Source organism: Xenopus laevis, chromosome 6S (genome assembly GCF_017654675.1).
Source record: "Xenopus laevis strain J_2021 chromosome 6S, Xenopus_laevis_v10.1, whole genome shotgun sequence".
In the NCBI taxonomy this organism is placed as follows: Eukaryota; Metazoa; Chordata; class Amphibia; order Anura; family Pipidae; genus Xenopus; species Xenopus laevis.
In genome coordinates this window covers 72,699,767-72,720,439 of record NC_054382.1, presented here as the reverse complement: position 1 = coordinate 72,720,439, position 20,673 = coordinate 72,699,767, and the positions used below count along the sequence as shown (strand labels likewise).

General features: G+C 36.6%; 1 protein-coding gene across 1 annotated transcript in view; it reads right to left on the bottom strand.

Moving 5' to 3' along the window:
• Positions 1–20,673, bottom strand: part of gmds.S (GDP-mannose 4,6-dehydratase S homeolog) — a 370,681-nt gene that overhangs the window by 190,883 nt on the left and 159,125 nt on the right. Inside the window, exon 7 of the mRNA NM_001092144.1 lies at positions 19,505–19,632. Within this exon, the coding sequence (NP_001085613.1) occupies positions 19,505–19,632 (128 nt within the window). The remainder of the gene's footprint in view (positions 1–19,504; positions 19,633–20,673) is intronic.

Sequence of the window (20,673 nt, the reverse complement as noted above, 5' to 3'; positions counted from 1 at the left end):
GTAGATCTAAGAACAGCACTCAATAGTAAAAACCCATGTCCCACTGAGACACATTCAGTTACATTGAGAAGGAAAAACAGCAGCCTGCCATAAAGCATTTCTCTCCTAAAGTGCAGGCACAAGTCACATGACTGGGGGCAGCTGGGAAATTTACAAAATGTCTAGCCCCATGTAAGATTTCAAAATTGAATATAAAAAAATCTGTTTGCTCTTTTGAGAAATGGATTTCAGTGCAGAATTCTGCTGGAGTAGCACTATTAAATGATGCGTTTTGAAAAAAACATGTTTTTCGATTACAGAATCCCTTTAAGCCTATTTTTTCCACTGTGGCCTACAATCTGTATCTAGTCGATATGAGAGAGAGCACAAAGTGTCAATCTCTGGTAGGCCGGAGAAGATCCAGACACGAATTAACCTGTAGCTGAATTATGCATTAGCAGTGCTCTATCTAATGAATTTGCTTTTATTCAGATATATCATCCTTTGCATTTAAAACTGCAACTAATTTCATTGTGTATAGCAAAAAAGAAAAATGTTCAGTATATGCACAAATTGACAAACTTAAAATATCTGACAATGGGGACTGTTAACATCTTGTTTTCAGTGGTTGCGACTAGTATAGAAGTGCAGCAATAAATACCACAATTATAAGCTGGACTGTTCATTACTTTTCACTGTAAAGATATTTTGAGGTCTTAAGGTCAGGGTACAGCTATTTGTTGCCATTCCATGTAAATATGAACGCTGGATGCCACCAGCCCTTTGGGTTAGACATTCATTTCTACATACACAGCTGTAGCCTCTCCCCCACCCCTTCCTTTTCTTACAGTTTCTCCAAGACATAACCAGACCTTTTTTTCCTGCCTGAGTTCTGAACTTGATCCTGGTTCACACTGCCAGCTCACCTCCAGCTGCCTTTACAAAGTTTCACACTAAAGCCCTTGTTTATATCAGTGCAGCAATTAAGACCAAGCCAAGAGGAGAAGTCCCTTTGAGGGTGCCAAAAGTGCGAATGCAAAAGACCTGAAGTTTCTCCACTACAACCTACCCCTCCTGTGTTTCCATCATGACTTTTGTGTAAGCAAACACATGCGCATATATATGTGTATGCACAGATACCTATTGGCCCGACTAAAATCATTTGATTCAGTGGCCGTTTCAGGACATTTCCACAAGCTAAAGCCTATTTCCAAATTGGCCAGAGAAGGCATTCTGCCATACTGAAATCATTTCCAGGGCTAAATTGGGAAACTTGAGGCAGCTGGGCAATCTTACAGCTGGCTAAACTGAAGCCTGCAATAAAAGGCAGTGTGAATAAGGTATATTGAAGTTAAATTGGATTCGTGTGAAAGGGCATTTATTTTGAAGGTCAGAATGGGAGAATTAATGAACAGATGAAATTAAATTAGGTCAACCGCATCTTGAAAAAACACATTGAAAACATGCGGTAAATTTGAAAATGCAGGAAACTCTGAGTAAAGTTGGCCACATAATCTTAGTACATTTCTTCTGCAAACCTGCATACAAGTAAGAACTTATTTTCAGCAATGAGCACATAGATCCACACACAACCCATTTAACTCATCGCAAAGGCCTGATAATTATCAGACATTGCACAGTTTGTCTATAGTAGCGTTTGTGTATAAATTGGATTTAGTTTGCCTGAACAATCAAAATAGAGAATATGGGGCACGGTCAATACAAGAAGCTAATGAGGTACATGTTAATGTAGAAAACCAGGGATGTCCAATGATTCCAGCTGTTGTTAAACAAGTCCCTGTAACCAATCCCAAAATAGCCTTTAATTACAGAAGCAATTTTAAATCGCAGGCTATTATTCAACACAGCACCACTGAAGAATGTAGTTAAATAGCCTTTATTTGAAAACACAGGGTTTTTGATGCGACAACTGATGCGACAAGTGCAACCTTTCTGATCAAGCTTGTTGAATAATAGAACTTTGGAATCCAGTTGGTGAGTGGACCACAAGTCACGTGCACCAAGCAAAAATAATTGCAGAACTGGTGAGTGCTGACTGAACTACCACAAATCCCAGGCTATAACTACTAGTCTTATTCACTTGTGTTCCTAACAGTCAGTAAGAGGGTTGTTCAGAACTTTTAATACGATGTAGAGAGCAATATTCTGAGACAGTTTGTATTAGGTTTTCATTTTTTATTATTTAAGGTTTTTGAGTTATTTATCTTTTTATTCAGCAGCTCTTAAATTTGTATTTTAAGCAACCTAGTAGCTATGGTCCAAATTACCCTAGCAACCATGCATTGATTTGAATAAGACACTGGAATATGAATAGGAGATGGTCTGAATAGAAAGGGGATCAATAAAAATGAGCAATAAATACTTTTAGTATGTTATAGAATGGCCGATTCTAACCAACTTTTCAATTGTTTTTCATTATTTATTTTTTTATAGTTATTTGCCTTTGTCGTCTGGCTCTTTGCAGCTTTCAAATGGGCGTCGCTGACGCCTATAAAGCAAACTGTAAGGCTACAAATTATCCTAGCAACCATGCATAGATATGAAAGCTGCAAAGAGTCAAACAAAAAAGGCAAATAACTATAAAAAAATAAATAAAATTGGCCACTCTATAACATACTAAAAGTTACCGTAAAGGTGAACCACCCTTTTAAGGTAGCCATAGATGCACCGATAACGTACAAAAATGTTTTCATACAATATTCGGTGTGTGTATGGTGGGAGACAAGACAACCGATATCAGCAGAAGACCTGGATATCGGTTGGCTCGTCAATCGGGCTGGACAGAAAATTTTTATAGAGCACCTTTGAAGGCACCAGAACATCGGCCATTGTTAGTGCTGAATCATAAGAGAAAAGTAGATTTCTACTGTATATACATGTATATCTGACGATTCAGCTCTACACGTGTGTATTGAAATGAAAGATCGTTCTTAGAAAGATCTTTTCTAATAAAGATTGTAATAGTAACATCTATGGTCACCTTTAGAGGTCATTTAGTAAAGCTGCTCTAGAAGTGTGTACTAAAGAAGTTAGTCGGATAGATTTTTGCTTTATATTTTGCAGTGTAAGCGATGTTTTACTTTTTTACAACATTTACCCTCCAAACACCCAGTCCCATCCAGACTAGGAGGAGTTACTGTTCCTAATACAAAGGGGCAGCAAGAAAACATTCATATTAGATATACATTATTTACTTCCCACAAAGTTTTTTCACATTATACACTTTACATCCCCCACATACAAATGGTCTATATTGAACACAAATATGCTGCTGCAACATATACATTTTATCAAATAAAACATTTGGGTGTTCCCTGCAAGGCACACTTTCCGTGGAATCCAAGCCACCCACTCAGCTCCCAGGAGGCAGAGAAGAGAGGCTTCAGAAACAACGATGGCAGTTTCACAAAGATCTGCTTTCCTTGGCCCTACAGAAACTGTTCCAAACTACTAATTTTAAAGAGATTTATAAAGCATTATTCTAAATAAAACAATGCCAAAAACACTGTTAAGCTGATATTACATTAACAGCTCTACAGAACAAAACAATTTAAGCCCTGTGAAAACCTTGAAAAAAAACGTTATTACCCTTTTTCTCTACATGCATTTATATGTGTATTGTTGCTGTCTGGTTGGTATTTTCCACTAAAAAATTGTTCCGGATGCCAAGGTTATTAATGGAGAGGAAAAAAAAATCACTGGAAGGCCGGTATTTTTTTCCCAGAAGTGTTCACCATTCGCTGTGATTGGAAAGAAATGTTGAAGTCATTAATTACACCAAACTGAGGTGAGAAAAAGAGTTTTCGTGGGGAAACACACACTTTTGTATCTACCCTGACCCATCTACTTTTCTAAGCACACAGTTTTTTTTTTTTTTTACAATTGTGCATAGTTTTCACAAGAGTGTGCACAAGATCATTTTTGTGCAAAATTAAATTAGAGGGATCATAGGGTGGTAACCCTCGAAATTAGTGTACATTTAGAATATTATACAAATAAAATAAGCAGGGAAAAGCCCACAGATTCTTTAAATGTGCCACAGATAACACACAGTTCATATCATTTATCTGTACTATTGTCTGAAAAAAACATAGCTCATATATTCTCACTTGCTAATATTTTCTTGCTTAATGTCTCCTAGCTGATTTGATGAGCAAAATTCATTACTGAGAATTCATTAGGATAAGTTGCACTTTACAATATCATGGGGCTGAAAATTCAAATTCTAATTTTTTTTTAATTTCAAGCTCATTTTTGTGTACTTCAACTAGGAAATAGTCCGAATTCGATTTAAATTTTAAAAAAAAATTCAGAAAATTAGAATTTAGAAATTTATCATGTACAGTCTCTTTAAAAATTAGACATCGACCATTCGCCATCTAAAACCTGCCGAATTGTTGTTTTAGCCCATGGGGTACCTCCTAGAACCTAATTGGAGTCAACTGGTGAGCTTTGACAAATCAATGTTTTTTTGGGGGGAAAAACTTCGAATCGTCTGTTTCGAATGCACTATTACTTCGATTCGTATGATTCAAATTTGAACTGACCTATTCGGCCAAAAAAAACTTCAATTTAATTTCGGTTGGTCTTTTTGAATTTGAAGTTTTTCAAATTTGAAATTCTACCCTTGATAAATCTGCCCCCATGTGTCAGTCACAATTTGTTCTGCAAATTCATATATCACAGTTCAATAAATATTGTACAACAATAGGCCTGTACTAACCCAGTTTATTAGTAGTACTTCACTCCCATTGTCTGGATTACTTTAAAGTTGACCGTTAAACATTAGGCAGCACAAAGCATTTCTTCCCTGTGTATTTGTAATTCTACATAAGGTGGGTTTCACAGTTTACCTTCTTTTTGTAAAAAGTAACTCAATGCTCAAAGAGTCATAAGTAGATTATTTTGCTACTATGTGTGCAATGTGACCAATCTCACTTGAATAAACACAGCAAGGGATGTATGTAATAACACAACTCCAACAACAATTTTGCCATTTGGTGGAAATTGTCACAATTTTTACACATACCTTTTAGATTGGTGGGTGAATATATGGACATGCAAACAAATCTGCATCATCGGCTGCCTCTATATTTACATAATGCGCTCAGCCCTCACTCTGGACTTGACATCAATACAATTGAATACATTTGCTGTTCACATACATCAGCATATATTTTTTGCTAAACAAGCAGATCTTCATGGGCAAAATGGTGGCTCAGTGGTTGTCAAGGCGGCTTGCTTCTGTTGTGCTAGGTTCAGCTAAGTTTAAATATTCTCCTGGTTCTGACACTGTATAGATACTAGATAATTTATGATTTCAGGATTTATGAAAATTTACTGCTTGGACTTCTGTGGATATATGTTGGTAAAAGCCCTGGTTTGTCCTATGTAGTAAGGCATATTCCATAATCATCAGCTTCGCATAGACTATTGATGAGATAATGCCAGGCTTTTTGGCCGCAACTTGTAATTACAGCAGAACATCCTCAGGTGTGAAGTACAACAATAGTTATTTTTCAGTGTTGCTAAATAATGGAATGAAAAATTCAAGCAATCTAGAAATAGGCATTGGAATTTTGGGTGTTTAAACATGTTGATCAGTTAACAGTGAACATGTTTTAAAATTTTGAATACATTTATTAAAAACAGAAATAACTTTCATTGCAGGAAAAAAAAAAAACTAAAAGAAATCCGACCCCTGGGTTAGAGGCAATGAGACAGACACTTAGCACAGGAAGTACACAATATGCTAACAGTTCTCTCAGGAGAAGTAATTTTAGGGGACTGTACAAGCATCTTATTACAGCTGCATTTTTGTTCAGGGTGGTCCTATGAATATTACCACTTAAATGTTGCAGGAAATAAAATCAATCTTCAAAATATGCAGGCATTTCAAACAAATTGTTCTCAGTTAAGGAATAAATAGTACAATTGTGTCTGATACCGAAATAAAAATCTTTTTATGCCGTTGAAAACTGTTCTATATTACATATATGCTACACATAAAACCATTTGGAGAACTAGACAGAACAGTCCTTGTACTCGAAATTAGTGTAAACTAAAGCTAAAGTAATACCAAACGTCTCCATAAACATAAGAATATCTGACCTATGGTTGATCAATGCCTTTTGCAAAGATAAAAGCTAATGCAGAGTTGGGGAAGTTCAGAAAAAAACAGCACAGGTGCACACATTGCTTCCTACACCCTCTGCGGAATTATTCTCTGCATTATAGGTAATAAAAGAAACATCTTGGAGCTATTTTCTTTGTCTTTAGTATAAATGCTATTTGTTTAATGAGTTACAAATTATTACAATCAATGGTTACCAGATGGGATCAAGGTTTTAGAACATTTCTAACGTAAAAGAGAAATATTTCTGTAAAATTATATGTGCTCCAGAGAATTTGGCCCATAGTTTTACCGAGTACCAGATTTACAGCATCTGAGCTGGCCCTCCAGTTGTTGTTAAGCTATAAACCCCAAGTACTGATTGAGAATTGATAGGCATTCAACATTAGTTAAAATATTATTGTTAGCCATCATTTATCAGCTTGCTTTTATGATGAAAAAAATAAACTAATTCCCAGAGACGTTTCCAATAATAAACATCTGTGATTTGCCAAGAAAATACCAGCATTAGCGTCACATCTCTGTTTCTGACAAATAGCCATTTAAACAATTATAATCAAGCTTGAATTGGAAAACTCAATTACTTTAATTATTTCTTTTTTACTTGTCTGCATTTAACTTTGCATGGTACAAAATATGTCTTGTTTCCTGAAAGCTAGACACCATAAAATATGCTGGGAATAGAAATAGTGCTTATACCCTCCCCCTTTCTTCTTCATCATAGTCGTAGCTACCTTGTCCTCCTCCATGTTCTTGGGTGGGCAAATGCATGGGGGGACTGTAAGCAGTACTGCCTGAACTAGGCTGTCTGCTGCACTCCTGAAGCACATCTGGGCTTTATATCAGGTCTTTAATTAATCCTCAGTGAAAGCCAAGCAATGACATTTTGACTGAGCAGGCTCCAGTTTTGGACAGGTCTTGATTTATTACGACTGAGTCTCAACCAACTTTGATTTATTTCAGCTTTGGGGAGGAGGTTGAGCAGAGAACAGAAAAAGCACTGTTGCTTGGAAGGTGTGTGACGTAAAGAAGGACCTCCCATTACTAAAACCAAAATGACAAAATTCAGACACATTATAGGAAGAAAAAAAATGCTCTCTGCTGCCTTGGTCTACACAGACTTTACAGAGAAAAGACTGGCTGCATTGTGTTCTAGTGACCATCTAGGAAACGGACATCTTATCTACAAGAAAACAATATATACCCCTAGTCAGTCATTAAGATTAATCATCTGCAATCAGATGTTCAGTGAGGGAGGCCTGATGCTAGTCTCCTGATGAACTGCATTCCTTTGGAGGAAAAGGATATTCTCCTAGTGCTTCTAAGTTGCCAGGGTGGATATCCTCAGTAGGTCATTAATCTTGACCTTTTCTAAACTCATTTGCATAGAAAGAGCACACTGAGTAATACGAGACTGAACATTAAAAACAAAAATAAGCAATGCAAAATAAATATATACTGTGCAAAGTGAGGCAGGGTTTCTAATAAGATTTGGTGTTGGATTTCAGCAGCACACGTATGTGCTGGCAGCAGTAGCTCACTGAAAGCTGCAAGGACAAAAGGGGCACTGGTGCATTTTGACAGAGGCATTTTTATATTTTTGGGGGGTCTTTTTGTGCTACATAGGCATCAGCTCAATGCAAACACAGAATGTGAGTCCAGTAAGTTTTGGTGTTTGACTAATACATGTAGTTAATTACTTATGACACCCAATAGGATTCCCAAGATAATCACGACTCATGCAACAATATGCCTTATGTTTGCATACAGTTTAACCTCTTGTACCAGTATGAATATAATCTGCATTATTTAATGTATATGTCTTACCTGTATAGGACAATGCTACAGAAGATAATACTAATGACAAATGTTTTTTTTTATTATCCTTATCAGTAAACCTGTTATCCAGAAAACTTCAAATTACATGAAGGCCATCACCCATAGAGTTGAATTTAAGCAAATAATTCAAATGTTTTTCTAATTTCCTTGTAATAATAAAACAGCAGCTTGTGCTTGACGGTAACTAATCTGCATGAATCCATATTGATGGCAAAACAATCATTTTGGGTATATTTAGGGGCAGATTAATCAAAATGTGATATTAGAACTCGCCAATTACTGTTTGATAAATATGCTTTTAAAAACCCATAGGAATGAATAGAAAGTGAGTGAGTTTTATTGTGGTGAGTTCCAAATTCACACTTTGATAAATCTGTCTTTTAATGTTTATATGATTTTTAGCAGACTTAAGGTATGATGATCTAAATGATGGATCTATCCCTTATCTGGAAAACCCCGGGTCCCATGAATTCCGTATAATAAATTCTGTGGGGCAGAGTGACTAACGCTGGCAACAACTCACCAGCGTTATTACTTTCAGGCACTTCGCAGATTTACAGGCGTAACCACTAGCGAAAGAGACAGATGGTAGCATACATTCGCACTCTATCGCCAGGCGAATTTTTGCTCTGGCGAATGGACTTTACTCCGCAAATTCAAGGTGCGGATTTTACTTAACGTTACCTCTTTCGCCAGACTTGCCTTCGCCAGCTCAGACCAGACAAAGTGCATATATTTTCCATTACTTACATCATATTTTTAGTGGAAAACGTTTCTAAGTCCCAAAAAACACTGGTGTCTTTTTTTTTTTCAGAGTGATATCCTGCAAAAGTCCATAAAGTTTTTTTGGGTAGCCGGGTTCCCCCATACATTTCCTAACGTATGGAACATAAACTATGCAGTGGGCTCATATGTAGGGCATTATAACAACTATCTTTTCTTTATTAAGGTTCCCTGGACTTGTGTAATGTAATGTATGTATTTGCTGCAACATATACAGCCATTCAACTTTATAACTTCCCCGCCGCACGCAAATTAGCCTGAGCGAAGACCTCTAACGAAGTTGAACTAGGCATGATAGAATGCTAGCACATCTTCGCTTTGATTGCTGAAGTAACACTAGTGAAAATTCGCCAGCGTTCGGCACCCTGGACGCAACTTTGCATTTTAGTAAACTAGCGTTGTCTGAGCAAATTTTCGCACGTTAGAAAATTTCCTCCTATCTCTGTATTTCAGTTTATCTTGTACCTGTTAATATAGCAAGTCATTAGCACATAGACTTTATTCATATAATGGCAACATTTTATGGTTGTGATTGTTCATCTTTTACATTTGTGTTTGCCACAGTGGAGCTTACAATCTAAATTCCTTAGATTAAAAAGTTACAAAAAGGGGATCAAGAGACTAGTCTGTTGAAGAAAATATTCCCCCATCTTTAGACTTCAAAATTGGAATTAATTCCAGTATAATGAAATGTCATGTAGTAAAACTGGGAGTGCTATAATGCACAACATTGAATATGGGCCAGTCTACCATGAGAATATCAGCACAGAACATGTACAGTTTTTCAAACACTGTGGTCTCAAGCGCACCATGAACATTATAAATCTCATCCAAATTGTCTTTCAGGCTGGGATTTTACTAATTACTAGTACAGCAAATAAGCAATCACACCTGATATCAACCTAATAATGACATGTGCCCACTTAAACATCTGTGCCACCCAAAATGAAAGCACTGCGTATCTTGACAGCGCTATATAAACAAATGATGATGATGACTCCATAACCTGTGGTACCCTCTGTAGCATAACAGCTCAAATATCAGCTATGACCAGGGATACTATGCTATATACAGCATTTTGTTAGAAAATAGATTTTTCTTTCTACCTTCTACTAGACTATTGGAAGTAAACAGGATTTAAATAGAAATTTCTGAAAATGACTATTTTATAAAATGTAACTTGCTCAGTACAACAAGGATAGTTCCATGTCAAATGGGAGGTGCTATATCTAAACCCATGTAAAATCTGAGCTGATGTTTACCTTTTTTAATTACAGTTTCACCACAGGAAGCTACATTTCCAATGGTGTATTTGGATTAGTACTCCCTGGCCACTGTAATTAATAAACAGTTTGGTAGTGACACTGGTATGCAGAACAGCTGAGACTGAAAAAGCGATTTCTTCCCAATAACCTTTTGCACAATGTTTACTATACATTCACAAAAGTATTAAGATGGTATAAATCCAGTTACAAAATGTACAATGGCCTAAATATTGGTAATAAGTGGAAGACCACGAAACAGTAGTTTCTACACAATGGCATAAGTTAGGCTGGAAAACACTTTAAAAAGTGTAAGATCTTTTAATACTGCAGATTTTATATTGTTACTATTATAAATGATGTTCATAATATGATTGAATCATGAGAAATGTAAAGCTATGAAAATTGTATATATGGATTTCAAAACTCATAGTTCATCCACCAAATATCCGTTTAAAATTTCTGCATTTAATGCACTGGCAATCAAAAAGGTAAAATATCATTAGAAAAGGAATAATAGTAAGGAAGTATAATAACTAGACGCACACAGGCTAACAAAATACACTAATGATAATTCTGATATCTGAGTTTGCGGATATCAGCTGAAATAGTGGCATACAATGCTACCTTACTATGCTAGAAATCGTTGGAAAATGGATTTAGTTTGGCAGGATATCACTAATGAACTGAAAGAGTTCAAGATTTTCTCAAGTTAAAGGAGCAGGTGAGACTAAGCAGAGCATTTGTACAGAACTGCAAAACAGAGGTGAACATTAGAAGAATGTCATTTATCTGTGTATTTCTTACATGACAGGTGATTAATTTTAGGCTTTACAATATTCCATTAAAATGTGTCCAGTACTGATCAAATGGATATCTGCATTTCCCCATGTGCATAGGGCCTGATTTCAAGATGCCTGCACCCCCAAGGCCCCTCACCACTCCCACCGCATCCCACCGCCCTCCTCCCTCTGCTCACATCCGCCATCGCACCCGACACCCAACAGCGTACGTGCACAGTCCTCCGTGCCTGGGTGGCATGCCGCTCCAAGAATCGTGCCGCCCTAGGCCTTGCCACAAATCGGGCCTGCGTTATGTGCAGTTTTAAAAACAAAATATAACCATCAGTGGATCTTCACTCTTACCCACTGAAAAGCACCCTCATTCCATGTTCACCAACTGGGTCATTTCAGTGTCAGAAAGAACTTGAAAAGAAGCCAAATCGTCTCTTTATAACCAAATCATAGTTTGCATGCAACAGAATTTTTGCTGACACACCCTGTTCAGGGCTTTCGGAACAAAACCATTCTTTTCAAGGGTAAAATAGTGTACAAATTATGGAAAGGGCAAAAATATCCTTCTTTATGCTTGCATCCCTATAATAACCTTCTAACACCAACAACCCATATGTATATGTAATGCTGCTTCAAATATTTGTTTCATTATTGTTAACTGTGTGCTTACCAATATGCAAGATAAGGGGTCCCCAACCTTTTGAACCTGTGAGCAAAAAAAGGAGTTGGGGAGCAAACACAAGCATGAAAAATGTTCTTGGGGTGTCAGATAAGTGCTGTGATTGGCTAGTTGGTAGCCCCTATGTGGATTGTCAACCTACATTAAGGCTCTGTTTTGCATTACATAGGTTTTTTATTCCAAGCCCGAAATTCAAAAATAAGCACCTGCTTTGAGGCCACTGGGAGCAACATCCTAGGGGTTTAAGCGCAACATGCTAACTCATGAGCTACTGGTTGGGGATCACTGTGTAAGATGTAAGGTAAAAGAATAAAGTAATTGTTCCTGGAAAATGTGTTTTCCTCTTAAACAGTAGGAAATATCAGACAATTTGGCAGCAAGCGAATTCAGCCAAAGACAGTCTCTGAGGGAAAGTGTGATGTCTGCAAAAGAAGATATGTCAGCTTGAATACCATGGGGCTATTAACCCTTGATTAATGTTAAGTTTGACAGCAAGGGAGGTCATGTCTGTTGGTTACATTTTTAAAAATAGTATCCAAAACTCATTTGAGGGGGAGGGTTTGAATTAAATATGGCACCTTCTTAACATATATTTTTTGAATCTGTACTAAACTTAGTAATAACACAGTTTTAATCCAAACAGGGAATGGATGTATCTTAGAAACTAGTTATATTAACTACCACAAGAGTTAGAAAATAGAGTTATATAAGAATATATAGTTACATTACTGCATTGGGGTACTTTGCCTGTGAGCGGTGGGCAACAGTGATGGGGTCCACTGAGCAGTCCTGGGCAAGCACACATGCAGTACAGCATTTCTTTCTTTGCCAGGACCACTGTAACAAAATGTCAGTGTGATGCTTACAGGAAAAGTACACTGGCTGGTGCATTTATTAAAGAAAAAGGATTGCTGGACCAGTGCAGGAAGTAAGCAACTAGACCCACTAAGGGTTTCCTAAAAACATGGCAGCCTCCAGTTATTCTTTAAGCAACCTGTTGCCAGAAATGCTTTGAATGTATGTCTGATTCCTAAAAAATAATAAAATAGAAATAAAGAATGAATGAGATGACACGAGAGAATTCCACATCTTCACGGTGCTCACTGTAAAAAAACAAACAAAAAAAAACCTTTCGAATATTTAGCCAGAACCTCCTTTCTTATAACTGGAATGGGTGCCCACATGCCAGCTAGAAGGATCTACTGGTACATAAAGCATCAGAGAGATTATTATATGATCAGAGCAGATATCAGCAGCACACCGTGGATATGAACAAACGTGTATTTTATTTCATCAAATAATTTTAAACAGGGCAACGTTTCGGGCCCTTTATCAAGCTTGCCCTGTTTAAAATGATTTGATGCAATAAAATACACGTTTGTTCATATCCACGGTGTGCTGCTGATATCTGCTCTGATTTGGCCCTGTAACAGGCGTGGGTCCTTCAGTACAGCACCTGGTACCGCAAAGGTATGTGTTCAAGGTCTTAAGCTCTCTACCTCAGTTTCTGCAGAGATTATTATATGATCCCAATATATTTATATATTTAGTTTTTATCAACATTGAATCTCATTTGCAACTTAGCAGCCCAGATTGCCAAGATTCTGCTGCAAGGATGCCGCATCCTGGATGGAATTATTTGGGCTGCATAGTTTGTGTCATCTGCAAACACTGATACATTACTTACAACACCATCCCCTAAGTCATTAATGAACAAGTTAAATAAAAGTGGACCCAATACAGAGCCCTGAGGGACCCAGTAAGAACCTTATTCCAAGAAGAAAATGTACCATTAACAACCACCCTCTGTACCTGATCCTGTAGCTAGTTTCCTATCCATGTGCAAACGAATTCATTAAGCCCGACGGACCTTAGTTTAGAAAGCAGTAGTTTATGAGACACTGTATCAAATGCTTTGGCAAAATCCAAATAGGTCACATCTACTGCTCCCCCTCTGTCCAGCATTTTTCTTACCTCATCATAAAAAGCAATCAAATTTGTCTGATATAACCTATCCTTCAAAAGGCCAGGCTGATAATTGCTCATAATGCCATTAACCAGGACAAAACTTTGAATGTGATCCCTTAACAAGCCTTCAAATAATTTGCCCACCACTAATGTCAAATTTACTGGTTTATAAATTGTTAGGCTGAGATTGTAATTCCTTTTTTAAATATAGGAATTACATCTCCTTTCCTTCAATCATTCCTTCATAGATGCCATACCAGATGAAAAAGAAAAACAGAAATAGAGGTTGGAATAAAACTGAACTAAGCTCTCTTAGTACCCAAGGATGTATTCCATCTGGCCCTGCGTCTTTGTTCACATTAATTTTTAGTAAAGCTTTATGAACCATATCCTGAGTAAGCCAGTTTGAGGTGAGCCAACAGTGCAGCTAGGAGGCGGGTCTTGGAACTCAGACTACTCTATTGTATACACTGAAGAAAATAACCGATTTAGCACTTTAACTTTTTCAGTATCTGTTACAACCATACTGGTACTATTATTTAAAGGAGCCTGCATCTTTACTATTAATATACTTTACAAAAAAATGTTGGAGTTAGACTTAGCCTCTGCTGCAGTGTACTCCTCATTTTCCATCTTTGCCTTCTGGATTGATGTTTTACAACATTTATTATAGTGTTTATATTCAATAAATGCAGCTGCTGTCCCCACAGACTTGTAGTTTTGAAACGTCTTTCTCTTCTTTCCATTACATTCTTTTGTGTCCTTTTATTAAAAATCTTTGTGCCAAAGCATGACGTAATGATGCCATGTGGTGGCCCGCTGGCATGCATTTGTGGCAATGGTGCACCATCTTGGAAGAGAAGCGGAGTGCTCCTAATACAGTTAAAGCATGGTAAGTCATAATTACACAAAACCCAATGTCAATGACTCAATATATTGACATAGATCAGAATCCTCAAACAAAATAAGCACTAACAAATATGCCTTGCCTAAATATATTAAAAACACACATACAATCAGGATCATGGTACAACCTATATTTTAAAAATTATACTTTGTGTTGTATTGTGTGGACATTGTGATATACTATTACTATACACTACTTAGCTTATACAGCTATCCTGTTAAATCACTTACAAATCTTGTTAATTGCTTCAGTTGTTACTACAAAACAAAATACATAAATACATATAGTAAATGGGGGAAACATTGGACAGATTTGTCTTTATTTCCCCAGTAATACCTATGGTTCACAACAAACCGTTAAATGCCTTCTCAGAGAGTAACAACTCACTTTACACCACCCAAGATTTGTGTGTATAAACTAAAATAATGAAATCACACAGAGAAGGTCAAACACCAGCCGTGTCAATTTGCAAGTACTGAACCCAGAAGGTCAGAGGACTTTCCTAAATTCAGCATTATTCTGATTATGGCAGTGGGGGAGATGAAGCAGGAATTAGAATGTATGCCCAACTGGGAATATCCACGTTACCTTATTTTATTTTAGAAGTGTCATACTACTGAATTCCTTTCTGAAATGTCTAGAAAAGAATTGGCCATGTAATCAACAGAAAAAAAAAAGAAGAGGTGGACACATTCGAAGTCTATACTTTGGTACATCTGACAAAACAAGAAACAAGTTATATAGTCTCTCTCTGTACACACTATATTAGTTGGTTAGCTAATAAAGAGATACTGTAGATACAAAATGGTGCACACCGTGTTGAGAGACGATCAATGTTCAGCCAAAGTAATGCATTTAAAATTATTCAAGTGTAGTCTTTATCCATAACAGAATTTTGAAAATAAGTAAAATCTTCAACAAAAATCAAAAACCTCAAAGCATTTCCAAGTATGACAGCATTTTCTTAACATATTTTGCTCTCCAATACAGATTCATTTTTGTGTGATATGAGATCTTAAAGGAGAAGGAAAGCTACGGAGGCATTTTATTGCCAATAGATTAGCTGCAATAGTGCAAGCTAGAATGCTATATTTATTCTGCAGAATGTTTTACCATACCTGAGTAAAAAGCTCTAGAAACTCTCTGTTTGTTTAGGATAGGAGCTGCAGTATTAACATGGTGTGACATCACTTCCTGCCTGAGTCTCTCCCTGCTCTGGGCTCAGATTACAGTAGAGAAGGGAGGGGTGGGGGGAGAGGAGCAAACTGAGCATGCTCTTGCCCAGGGCAAGGAGGTTTAAGCTGAAGGCAGGAAGTCTGATACAGAAGCCCATGTGTACACAATAGAAGGAAAGAAATGCAGTATTTCTTTTGACAGGGGACTCAGAGCAACATTACTTTGGGGGTTTACTGGTATATTTAGATGGACCTTTCTGATAAGGCTTACTTAGTTTTAACCTTTCCTTCTCCTTTAAATGTTTGAAAATTGGCGACTGGAAAAGTTTTCTTTAATTCAAGTGCTGAAAACTTGATCAAGGACTGATCATATATAGAGAAAAGAGGTCAAAAAATATTCTGTCAACAGAATTGAGAGGTGTTACAGAAAATTACCAAACAGGTCAGACTCATTAATGAAAATATGTATGGAATGATTATACTTGAAAGGAATTATAAAATTGCATAATTCTTCCATCAATCCTGTTAATTTGTAAGACCACCAAAATTACAAGACCACTTTAAAACTATAGGGGTGGCCCTGATAATCATTTGCATCTATTTACTGAAGAACAGGAAATCTTCACAGATGGTACTGCTTTATGATATATGTGAATTGAGCTTGTCGTTATGGCTGTTTAAAGAAGCGAACCACCTGATTTATTAGCAAGCAAATGTACTGTCTAGGCCTTTATTATTAAAAGTAACTACATTTCTTATATGCACAGACAGGATAAACTGAAGCCTCTTCAGCATACAGAATGTGGTGGAAATTATGCATTTTAAGTATATCGTATTGGTAAATGAACAATTGTAAACAGCACCACTAATTTGCAATCTTTGGTGGCTGCAATTCCCCAAGTTAGTTAACATGTGGCACAGGCCGAGTAGTATTCCTCTTCCTTCCTTATTTTTATTAAAATTTGTAAATATAAAGAGCTTTAGGTGAAAACCTTTGCAAAAGCTGACCATACAGAAAGACACTCGACAGGTTGCTAAAAGAACAAATCTTTAAATGATTTGGCATCTAACATTGTAATTCAAACTTGATTCATCCAAGTTTTTAGCTCAAGGGCCAAAAAAAAAGTTAAATACGCAGAACTTAGTGCTCTAGCACTTGCCCTTATGGGTTAAGTAAATTACCCTATATGGTAAATGGTAAAATAGATCATATATCTACTACTGCGTGTAAATATACAGTAATGAGTAATGATCAGTTCTAAATGTGACTGAAGGTATTCAGAATATTTTTTACGTGATTTGGTTCAGTTCACTAAAGCATTAGTAAGCATGGACACTGATGTTGGTCCATCAGGCCTTGGCAAAGGGTCAGCATTCTAAGATATCCCACAGGTTAAATACGGTTAAATAGGGTTAAGGTCAGAGTGCTTTCCAGGCAACTCAAATTCTTCTATTTCAGGGAAGGAAAGGGCCTTCCCCAAAGAAGGCAGCATGGGAGTGTCAATACAGTCATTGCATGGTGTAGGATTAAAGTGTGCTTTCAGAAGAACCAGGGGCCATAGCGCAAAGCACGAATAAGCAGTCCTAGCACATTATTCTTTCTCCGCCAACTTTTTGGCATTACGCATTCTGGCAGGTAGCATTTTCCTGGCATCTGTCAAATCCAGACTCATCGCTCAGTATGATGCTGATGGATGTTGAGGTATGATTTACCACTCCAAGAAATCCAAACAAAAACATGATTTCTGACACTTCAGAACAAATTATTTGCCTTGTTTAGATAATTTTATTGTTTCAATCATTCGATCATTATATTTAATTGTAGGGAAAAAAAATAATTTAGAGGGATCATGGAGACCCTAGCTAAACAGCACGGGAACATAATTTTGGGTCCTAACCCACTGGTTCAGAAGCCTTGCCTCTGAAAATATCTACTATTGCGTCTGTGATTATCATTGTCTTAGATTTCAGTAGGTGATTACGTGAGATATGGCTCCAAAAGAACTGAAAAAAAGGAATTGAGCTCTGGAACAGCTGCTGACTGTTTATTTTGATGGCTTAAAGATGCATTGCAAGCATGAGCAGCAATGAAAGATTTTATCAAAATTAGCACATGAGCAGTTGTATCCACAGAAGCAACAACCTCCTGTAATTAAACTGCCATTTTTCTAGACTTATCACATATCAAGACAACCACAAAAGTGTTCAATATTCGAATTCCAATTTTTCTCTTCGACATGCTAGAGAATATTTAGTAGATTTCTTTACATATTAATATACTTACTATATAGTATAGTTGATTCACCGCACACCCATAGACTGCATTGGTGGTGCTGAAGTACAGTAGGATTTATAACAGAGCCACACACACATGAACTTATATGCAGTTAGGGAGTTTACCCCATTTATTCAACCACCAAAGTATACTATCTATAAGTGTGTGCGGCTGCATTCAAAATTCTACTATTCTTACTATGTAGGGCATGTCATACTGAAAGTCCTGTTAAAATGCCATGTCAGTAACATCAACATGATCTTCCTTTTACCACTTCAAATTGAATGCATAACATACAGAAGCAATAGATAAGTTAGGGAAGATAGTTAGTCCAAACTCTGGCATTTTGTGAGAAGAATATATTTGTAAAGCTTTACTTGTCTATAAAGGAGAATTCAACTTTAAAGTAATAAAAACCCTACATAGTCACGGAGGTTGCAGATACGCCGCTCTCTTTCAGAAAATTGTCGAAGAGCCGGAAGACGGCTGCCATGAACTCCGCTGGACCGAGGAGTAAGTAAAGACTTAGGGACATTTACCCGGGGTATCACCTAGGTTGGGGGGGGGGCTATGTAGGGTAGGGGTTTTTTAATTTACGGTTGAATTCTCCTTTAAAGTTTTCTAAAAGAAAATAAAAACTTAAGTAGTGGCTGTTCACATTGCAAGTATTGTTTCCGCGCCTGCTATTTTCCTGTATGTTTTATCTTTTACATTAATACTTCTTGGTTTAATTTCCATCACATTTGTAGTTATCTTGTGTCTCAACTAGTGCTGGCAACAGGCAGGTAGTGAAACCATTTCCTGCTTCTATAAATGTATTGCTTTACAGTTTCTCAGGTGTGACAAAAAATATGATGCTGTACAGTACTAATTAACTCTCTCATATTATAAGGTCTATTTTTAACCATATTCACATCATATACATTAGATACCTACAAGAGCAATATCTATTTCAATACTTTTTTTTACAAAATTACAATGGAAACATGTCTTCTATAGCTACACCATAACCTAGTTTATGTTTTATTGGTTTTAGAAGGGGTCAAATCTAATCCTCTTTCTCTGGCATGAGTGCAAAGGTCAAACCATTCACGGAGTAATTTGATATACATCTAATTAACCAAGATGCTGAATAAGTTTGAATGAAATTTATACAAACACAAACAATATGCACAAGTTTCTACTCAAGATTAGAATTCATTCACATTTTAGGCACAAGAATAAATTATTACAGAATTGGAGATTTTTTTCTAAACGTATATGTACTTAATGATGTGCTGCAATTCAAAAGTATACTCTCATAAAAATGATTTTAGAGTATAAATATTATGGGTAAAAATGAATCTGTTTTAGTGACCTAGGCTATGTAACCAGTTAAAATAAAAGGTTCTGAGTTGATAAAAACACTGCTATTGTACAGTTAATCTTCTTCTATGCAGCCAACTAAAAGAATGTAAACCATAATTTTCCTCAGTATTAAAAGATTTATTTTCCATTCAGGTCATGCCTGGGGTAGACCACTGTTTTACTGAACTCTCTGGACTGTGACAGAATTAGCTTTTCTTCAATGGTATAAAATCACAAGATACCCCCTGCAGGTCAGACAAGATTCATTTAGAGACGCTGAATTAAGGTCTTCTGCAACACAAAATCAAAGATCTTATGAAGAGATTCTAGCTAATAGCCTACCTCAACGTAGTCCTTGGCATGACCCCAATCTCTTTTGGCATCCAGATTTCCAAGGCTGAAAGATTCCATCTGTCCGAAGTGAATCTTAGCTACTGAACGGCTAATTTTTCGGGTTACAAAATTGGCCCCTGCAATAGAGATAAAAGATTTTGTCAGAACGGTCACACCAAGGGAAAAATAGTCAGGCAGAACACCACTGTCTATGCACTTCAAAGAAATGTATTTTTCTTTCCAAGCTTTGTTGTTTTTATTTCACCCCCCCACCTTAAAAGCCATAGCATTGTTCATCACTGGAGTAAGCTAAGAAGCTCCAAACACTGGGGTTGCAATCGCCACTTTACCATCTTTTCTTTCAAAAACTTCTTAAGCATTCCTAATTCGCTGCTTCAATATTCAATCTAGGCATAAGGCCAAGGAAAATCAATCGGAATGTCAGTTTATAAACATAAAATGCAAAAGGTTATACAAAGGGAAACACTAGCATGGAAGACAGACATCTAAGACCACCCCAGATTTAGAGGAGGGGAAATGAACAAGAAAGAGTCCTCTTTTTGCCTGTTAATAGAGCAGCTGGCAAAGTCTTGTAAAATATTGATTTTCCTTTTTTTTTTTTTTTAATAGAATAATTCATAGAGTTGCACTGTTCTACTTAATTGTTAATAATAACGATAAGAAACATCATCTTTAAGATGATCAGCAGCAGTGCATCATGCTTAAAGTTTAAACATCAGGTGTTGATTTGCCTGAGTCTTATTCATGACACTTCTCTTATTTCCTCACTTGTTAAAAAGAATAATGTAGAGTATGCAATGTTTTAAACTATTATATACCATATAAAGATTGTACTGTTGAAAACGAATAAAAATTGTCATTAAAAAAAAAACACATTTTGTTTCAATAGACAAAAAAATAAACAACAATTTTTTCCTCCGTAGACCACACAAAGAGTGATGCTTTATCACTACCTAACTCAAAACAGCCATTATTTCTCACCTCTTGAAAATCCCTCAAATTCAATTTGTGTAGGAAAAGAAGCTACAACCAACCCAACATCCAGCTTACTGAAAAAAAAATATTGCATACGAATGATGCAAAAACATTGTATTTATGACATAATAGAAGAGTGCATTTGACACCATATGCTCTACTTAGGTCATAGTTCTGCACAA